Source organism: Hydra vulgaris, chromosome 04 (genome assembly GCF_038396675.1).
Source record: "Hydra vulgaris chromosome 04, alternate assembly HydraT2T_AEP".
Lineage (NCBI taxonomy): Eukaryota > Metazoa > Cnidaria > Hydrozoa > Anthoathecata > Hydridae > Hydra > Hydra vulgaris.
In genome coordinates, this window is record NC_088923.1 from 19,370,707 (window position 1) to 19,379,948 (window position 9,242).

General features: G+C 34.2%; 1 protein-coding gene across 1 annotated transcript; it reads right to left on the bottom strand.

The window, feature by feature from the left end:
• Window positions 1–2,173: 2,173 nt before the first annotated feature.
• On the bottom strand, window positions 2,174–4,028 carry LOC136079252 (uncharacterized). Its single transcript, XM_065794978.1, has 2 exons — window positions 2,846–4,028; window positions 2,174–2,703 (listed from the first exon to the last, which is right to left on the bottom strand). The coding sequence occupies exons 1-2, from the start codon at window positions 4,026–4,028 to the stop codon at window positions 2,174–2,176; spliced, it is 1,713 nt and encodes a 570-aa protein (XP_065651050.1).
• Between the last annotated feature and the right edge of the window lie 5,214 nt (window positions 4,029–9,242).

The window sequence follows — 9,242 nt, forward strand, 5'->3', positions numbered from 1 at the left end:
TGAGCTTGATAAAAAAAAAAAGTTCTATGTTCTGACAAAAGGACTATTGTTCAGCACTGGCACCCCCAAGTTGGTCAATATTAGAAGTACAAAATAACTTTGCAGTTATAGAATACCAAGCAAAAATGATTAGAAAAATTTTTAACAAAAAAGGATTGTTAGCTATCTCTCTGTTGCATAAAGGTAAAGTCTTACACAAAGAAATAGAAGATTCTGTTAAATTTTTTTATGACTCCAGTGATTTATGTAGAGCTATGCCTGGAAAAAAAGATCATGTTAGAATTCAAAAAAACCTCCATAAACAAAAAAAAACTGCTTCTGTATAATTTAAAGGAGCTATATGTATTATACAAAGAAAAGAATCCAGAAATAAAAATAATTTCCTCAAAGTTTGCTTCACTTAGACCAAAGTGGTGCATTTTGCCAGGTGCAAGTGGTACACATTTTGTTTGTGTTTGTTCTTCTTACCAAAATGCCATAATGCGAGTAGATGCCTTATATACTGGACTAAAGTATAAGGATTTACTTTCGAAACCCGTTTGCTCAGTAGAAAATAAAGAATGCATGCTTTCACAGTTTGATAATTGTCCTGGTAAAGAACTCCTCACCAAATATTTGAATAAGATTTTTGGAGAATACGAAGATGATTTTGAGATACACTACAAGCAATGGCAAACTACTGATCGTGCAACACTATTAAGTTTAACAGCAGATGTTCCAACGTTTGTTGAACTATTAGTATCTTGCTTTGAAAAGATACAAGCTCATTCTTTTATAGCTCACTCTTAATCTGTAGTTTTTTCTCGTAATCAACAAATTAATAAACAGATAAATTAAATCAATAAACGATAATCTTTTCTCCTAACTAAAACTCTCTCATTTACAAATTTTTCCTCAATATATATACTCTATGCTTTTCCTAAAATATCCTTCAAAACACCGTCATAAATCACCGCAAAAACATATTTACAATTATTATTGGTTAAAACTATTAAAGCTATTAAATCTCTAACGTCATTAAATGTTCTAGAACTTTCCGGAATTACACTGCTCCTTGATCCTTACGGATCATCCAAATAGCAATCAAAGTATTTCGAAGGCATGCGCCGTTCCCGACCACTCCGTCGCAAAAGCATGTCGATTTCTTGGGATCTATCTTCAGCTTCGACATTTTCCTCGTTCGTCTCTAATACATCTTTAACTTGCTCTCCTTGATTTTTAGCGTTCTCTAGACCAGTTTCAGTATTCATCTCTATTTCCACATCAGGGATAATGCAGGACTGAGTATCATTTCGAGGTCTAACATGTTTCACATGACGCGGAATGCCGTTCACTTCTACGATTTGTTTCGAAGCATTCCGAGTTATCGTAGCTGGTTGCCACTTTGTATAGCACCTCGCATTTGGTGGTTTCAGCCAGACTTTATCGCCGATTTGAAACCTCTTGTTCGTGACATTTTGCGCATTTTTTCTTTTCCCAATCCTTTCACACCAATGGTATAACTGTATATTTTGTCCATCGGACCTGCACCATTTTTGTCGGCTGAGACATTGTACCAATATAGTGCTTCCGGTATCGACATTTTCGATCGTTCTGCTATTCTCTTGATCGTACGGTGGTTTCTTTCTACAATTCCATTTCCTTCAGGATAATAAGCGGCTCTAAATCTAATTTGTACTCCCCAACTATCAAGGAAACTCCTTATCTCTTTAGTTTTAAATGTCGGCTCATTGTCAGTCAATATTTCAGATGGTGCTCCACGTTCACAAAAAATAAGACGGAGTATTCGGACTATGGCAAGACTTCCGCATGAGCTTGATAATTGTCGCCACAACGCGTATTTTGAAGGTCCGCAATCAATTAGACTCAAAAACTTGTCAGTGCCATAATGCGTGATGTCCATGGCCATTCTCTCCCAGTTTCCTTCAACATCCAATTTCCCTTTTTCCCACCGTATTGGCGCTGGATCTATTGACTGACATGGTTCGCAACTTTTTATCACATTTCGAACATCGTTTTCAGTAGCAGTCGGAATTGCTTTACGAACAAAGTTTAACGTTCGATTCACTCCGAAATGTCCAGTTCTTTGGTGCATATCGGAAATAGATTCAGCCTTCGTAGCTGCGATTCCCATACAACTATTCCGACACTCTGGCACAGTCAGTTTGTTGAGCTATCTGCTGCGAACTCTTGTTAATGCGTCAGCCAAATTATCTTTAGAAGGAATGAGTTTTACCTCAACGCTAACATTGTATTCTTCAATTAGCTGTTGCAACACGCTCAGTCTTCTTCGAATCAGCATTTCACCCGTCGCTTTTGATCTCAACCTTGATTTTCCTGTAAGGGCGTCAGAAACCCAGTGGAATACTGTCACGGAATCGGTAAAAACAGTCACTTTCTTCAGCTTCCACATCAGAGCCATATTCATTCCACGTATCACAGCGTCTAATTCTGCCATGTTTATATGAATATCAGACGTTTCTTTTCGCAGCCATGTTGCATCCTCGACAGTAGTTTCCCCAACTTGAATAAGAGCACCCATCGCTAAAGAACTGGCATCAACCCACACTTTTCCCTCATCACCACACACAGCCCAATCACCACAAGCAGGCTCGCAACGTTCCACCTCAGCAAATACTTCTTTAAGCACCCACTTAACGTTCTTATCACAAATTTCATCGTCCCAACCCTTCGTCAAAGAGACTACAAATCACTCGCAGCCAACCACGCACGGGTAAATGTCCTACCAACTGTCCACAGATTGAAAACACAACTCTCCTGGTTAACTTTTGCGAGATAGCATCAACTCGATTCCCTCTGGACACCACATCAGTTTGTTACCAACCTTGCGCACACAATCCTAACACACGAACTCCATCATTACCAATCTGCTCACCTTCTTTACTTTCTAAACCATATTTTAAAAAATGCCTCTTGACATAATCAAGACTCATCACACTTTCGTCTACGAAAATGTCGTCAACATAAGCGGACGTTCCGCTTTTCACTAATTCGTCTTGATCAATGACGGCACTCACAACGGATTTCATGATCATTGGCGCAACGTTCAATCCAAAACCAAGTCGTGTCAAACAATACCTTTTATTTCGAAACACCACTGTTTGGAAGGGCCAAAGAGATTTATCAGTTTTTAGTTGAAGATAAGCCTTGCGTAAATCAATAATTGCTGGTTTGTTACCCATTCTTCTCCATTCTCTAAGCTTTTCGACACACACATCTGCATCTCTCGTGTATGTCTCAATGAAATCGTTAGCTTCTCTCCATTCTAGAATAGGTCGGATTTTGTGGTCTTTGTTTCTCTGAATGACAGCCATTAAAGGAATCTGCCCTTTGGGCGGCCCCAATTCATTTTTGTCATACTCTAACAGCCACTTCCGATCAATCCAATCCTGTAGTTCGTTTTCATAGTCTGCTCTAGCGTGTTGTGGAATTCCGTACTGTGCCACTTTATTACGCAACTGGTCGGGGCTTTCTCCATCTCTCCATTTCCATTTGACTCTCCATTCAACACCATTAAAAACTGCTTCATGATCTTTCTTTTTTATTTCAATTTTCTTAACTTTGTCCTTGTTCAAAGCCGATGCTCCACAGTAACTCAATCCGAACTTCGCTTTTCCCAAAGGAGAAATGGATACTCCTCCTAGTAATTTAATGGAACTCATTCCGAGCATCATATCAACTCCAAACGGTTGGAAGTCCACTAAAATAACTTCATCACGTGCTTTAATGCCATCAACCTCAAAAATCACGACCGCTGACCCAGTGCACTGATGAACTTTTCCTTCAAACGTTACTACCTTTTGAGAGTTTGAGTACCTACATTTACTTTTGGGCAGGAATTTTTTATTCAAAATCGTCTTCGAACATCCTGTGTCTACTAAAGCTGTCGTAACCATACCGTTAACTTTTAAACGAATAACAGATAATGCGCTTATTCCACCGTTGTTCAGGAGCGAGGTAGCGCAGATTCCTCGCTCCTGCAATCGTTTTCCTGCAGCTTCCAGCATTTCGATGCAATATGTCCTTCCTCACCACATTTAAAACATCTAACAGTCTTCGGTGACAAGTTCTTCGCAAGCAAACAATTCTTTGCAATGTAATTCAAACCTTTGCAGTTGTAACACACTAACGCGGTTTTTGTAGCATGGCGTCTAGATACAGCGCCAACAGCGTCACTGTCAATCACATTTACACAGTTCAAAGCAGCTCTCACTCTGGGTAATATTATATCAATCGGGTCCATTACGGCTCGAAATCTTGATGATAAAACTTCTGGCAAACCCACAACAAATGCCAAACGCACAGACTCCTCTGATAATTTAGCAAGATAGGCTAATCGTCATAAATCAGCCAAAAACACGTCGGCTTTTTCTCCGTCACATAATTTTCGTTTTGTAAACAGTTCATATTCAGTATAGGCATCTACAGAAAACGCCGCTAATAACACACGCTCGACTTCCACAACATCTTTTTTATCTTCCGCGGTTAAAGCATCGTACACTGCATAAGCAGCTTCTCTGAGAAGAATCGGAAAAAGTAGTTCAAGCTTTAAGTTCTGAATTTCAGCAATAACTTTCGTTCGTTGAATCCAAACAGCAGCATCCGAAGTGCCATCATACGTTTCAAACATATCAAATAATCTCATACTTGGTTCCATGCCCGGTTAGCTTGTAGTTTTTTCTCGTAATCAACAAATTAATAAACAGATAAATTAAATCAATAAACGATAATCTTTTCTCCTAACTAAAACTCTCTCATTTACAAATTTTTCCTCAATATATATACTCTATGCTTTTCCTAAAATATCCTTCAAAACACCGTCATAAATCACCGCAAAAACATATTTACAATTATTATTGGTTAAAACTATTAAAGCTATTAAATCTCTAACGTCATTAAATGTTCTAGAACTTTTCGGAATTACACAATCACAGTACCTTAACCAACTTAAACAAAATATGGATCAATCAAACATTATCATTATTGGCAACTTTGCTGAAAATTATGCTTTTGTAGACCAAGATAAAATACAAAGCTATCATTGGAACACCCAGCAATGTTCTTTACATCAATTAGTGATATACTATACTATAAAGATGATGAAGGTGTACTGAAAGATATTTCTTACTGTTTTATATCAGATGACATAACACCTGATGTAACTTATGTGTACAAAATATTCCAACTAATCATACCAATATTAAAAATAAAATTTTCCAATGTATCCAAATTACATTTATTCACTGATGGTTGCGCAGGACAGTACAAAAATTGTAAAAGCTTTTACAATCTATGCCAACTAGAGAGCAAATTTGCCCTTAAAGTTGAATGGAACTTATTTGCCACGTCCGACGGAAAGTCACCATACGATGGGATTAGTGGTACTGTAAAAAGATTAAGAGCACAAGAAAGTTTTAAACAACCATACAGAAACCAAATTCTCACATCAAAAGCTATGTATGAATTTTGTATTGAGAAAATTAATGTTGTTAACTTCATTTACATAAGGGATTGGACTTACAATTGGATCGTGAAGAGCAAAAAGAAAGGTACACTAGTGTAACAACTCTACCTGATACTCGTAGCTTTCATCAATTTATACATCTTGGAGATAACAGGGTTGGGGCAAAGAGGTGTAGTGCGGACACTAATTATACAATAATCCACAATCTTAAAAAGAAACAAGATATATTTCAAATTGATACTGTCACTTTAGTAGGTTATGTAGCTGTAGTCTATGATGATAAGTGGTGGATTGGCATTGTAACTTAAACCAACCTAGAAGAAGTTGATGTTAATATTAAGTTTCTTCACCCAAAAGTTTCATCAATCTGTTTTAACTGGCCTGAAAGAGACGACTACTGCTTTATTCCCAACACCAACATATTGAAAAAACTATCTATTCCGCAAGCTTGCTCTCGTTCCGGAAGAAAGTATGTGTTTGAAAATGCTGAAATAGAGAAGTACAAGTAAAATGGGAACAATATTGTGAACTGTTACAAACACAGTCTAAATAACTTACATCTTCAATACCTTTAAAAATCTTGTATATTTAAGTAACTTTTTAAATTACGATTAACTTATTTTTATTTTATTTACAAATATTGTTTGGGAATTTCTTGAAAAAGTAACACATCTTTGAAATTAAAGTTTCATATGTTTCAGTAGTTTTTCCAGTTGGATTTTTTGTGCCTAGTAAGATTATAAGCAGCTGAAAGTATTAACAGCAACAAAAAAAAATTTGAGGGGGTGTTATGAGATATTTGGCCCCAAAGTTGTTTTATAGAAAGTAGTTGTTTTATTAACTTTTAAGCATATTCTTTTTATATTTCAGCATTTTAAGTACATTTATTAAATTCAGCATCAATAAAACATTATATATGTTTATTTTCATACTTTTGCAATTTTTATTTTTTATTTTTTTATGAAAAATATTTTTTCAGAATGTTATGAAAACCGGGTCATTTTTGGGAACCAGGTCAATACTAAATTTGCAGTATCTTGTCAACAATTCAACATTTTTAGCTGAAATTTTTCATGCAATATTTTTTTATAGTTAGGAATAATGCGTTAAAATATAACACAAAAAGAAGACACATGGTTCAATGAACTGGGTGATTTCCTGAGGAATTACCCACAAGTATATTTACCCAGATTGGTAGATGGTATAATCAATCTTCCCCTTGATAAAATTTCAATATATTGTTTATCTAGAGAATCATATTCATCTACTCCAATCATTAGTTCATTACAGCATTTACCAAATCTTTTTGAAATTGTCTTTGCAATATAACCTGCAATATGAAATGCGACTTCTCTGCAAACTTTTATACGTTTTATTTTCTAGAATTTTAAAACTCTTAAGAGTTTATAAAATAAAAACATAAAAATGTAGTTTTTAAAAAAGAGTTGAACACATAAGAGTCTATTTTTAATGTGCTATTCCTGAATGCGACCCCAATCAAAGATGTATGAAAGAAAAAATATCTAAGAATGATAAAGTTTTTTTTAGCGTAAAAAGAAATTTTAAAAATTAACACATTTATCATTATGACTAATAATATGACTTAAGGAAGTTGTCAGTGTCTATTTAATTAATGCACTATAAAATTCTGAACATTTTTACAGAACTGTTGGATCTTAAGGTGGTTTATACTAATGAGAAACTGTTGTTGTTTTTTTAGCTTTTTTTTATCATGAATAACAAAATTGGTTTTAAGTTGTTTATTTTTAAATCTCAAGTTCATACTTAACACACCCAGACTAATAATTAATGTCAATGAAACTCCTGGCTAGCTCAATACTGACAATACAATAAAAGCAGAATTAGCTTTGAAAATATAATAAGACGAAAAGAAAATAATGGAAATAACGTGGGTAATATGGGATGGTATCCCATATTACCCCCATTTAGGTATCTCATATTACCCCACTATATAGCACACTTCTAATTTTTTTTTTTTATGTACCTCGTGGAATGGACAACCCTTAAAAGGTATTTTATGTTTAATAATTGGTCAGTTACTAATTAAATTCTGAATATAGTAAGATAGTTTACCTTTTTAGACTATTTTGCCTCCTGTAACAAGTTCGATGTTATGTAAGGTTCACTGGTGAAAACTTGCAAGACTTTTTTCAGACGCAAATAATTCAAAAGAGAACAACTTATACTTGCAGGAAGTAACCTCCTGACATTAGCCTCGTTTCCAATTCAACAAATATTTTATAGCACTGACCTATATGTAGATAAAAGGGGTATCCCGTGTTACCCACTCTCCCATATTACTCGACTTTCCCCTATATAAAAGTGAGAAGCTATCAAAGCCATTTTCGTATTCTCATAAAAATCAAAATAAGAAAATTGATTTTCAAGTTTTTCGAAAACTGAGAAATTTTTTTCTGCTTGACTTCTTAAATAGGCAGGAAAGTTTTCAATCATGCTTTTATTAGTTAATATACAATTATGACCATTACGAAATTACTTTGGTAATGGTACTAAAAAACCCTTATAAAATAGTTTTAACGATATTGAGTATATACGTCAACTCGTATATACTCAATATCCACTGGTATAGGAAGCTCATTAAACAACATTTTGTAAAACACAATATGATTATTATGTTTTAGCATTTGGTAGCCACTTGTCAGTATAGATGATTTTAGTATAACATTTGGATGTATAGTTGGTATTGGTTTTAACTTCTTTATTAAACGAAATCTTTTTTCTTGTTTTCCATGTTTTAAATATTTTTCCTGAAAATGTTTTGAAAAAATAACTGATGACTTAGTTGGTATCCAGTTTAGTCTATACACAAATTTTATTTATCAGGAAATGAAAACACTGGCACCGCATCATGTCTGGAATAATTAAAAAAACAACACAAATTTGTTAACCATTCTTCATTATCAATATTTTAATTTTAAATTTATGTAGATTTGTAACACTTTAATTTAGAACCGCATAATAAACTAGCCTTCTATTTTTTCGGCAAATATGCGGAATATTAGGCCGTATACTTTAGGTAGGCCATAGTCGCTTTATGTTCATTCAATTGCGCCAATCCCTATTTTTCAGTCGATGCATGTGCATTTAATTGCGCCAATCCTTATTTGTCAGTCGATTTATATACATTTAAAAAGCAAAATCTTAAATTAATTTTTAAAAAATCAATTAAAAATATGTAAATTATATTCATAAAAACATTTAATTTATTTTTGACAACAATAAAAACCGGGTCACGTAATTTAAAAAAGATTGTAAAACGTTTTTAAAAAATCGCGAATATTAGCGTTTTATAGTGCAATTTTGTAAACTTCAATAGCGAATTAGAGCACTTTTTGTTGATTTTCAGACCTATGTTTTAGCAATAAAAAAAAAAGGTGAGGGAGGGAGGGGGGTTTGGGGAAACTGCAGTAGCGCTAAGTGTTAAAGATATGTAAGATATGATGAGAACTGTTGATTTTAATGTAATTGTTTCTGATCAAATTAGTGCTTCTGCTAAAAAAATTAAAAACATTTCATCATCAAGACCCATAATATCGAGTAGCTTAATTACAGGAACCGTTTCATTGATTTAAAAATACTTAACTCTGTTCTTTCTACCCTTAGATGTCCAGAATGCATGTCATTAGAGCTATTTCTCTCAGAAAATGAAAACAAGAGAAAAGGTCTAGCTTCTTGTCTATATATATAATGCTATATTTGTAATTACTCAAAAGAA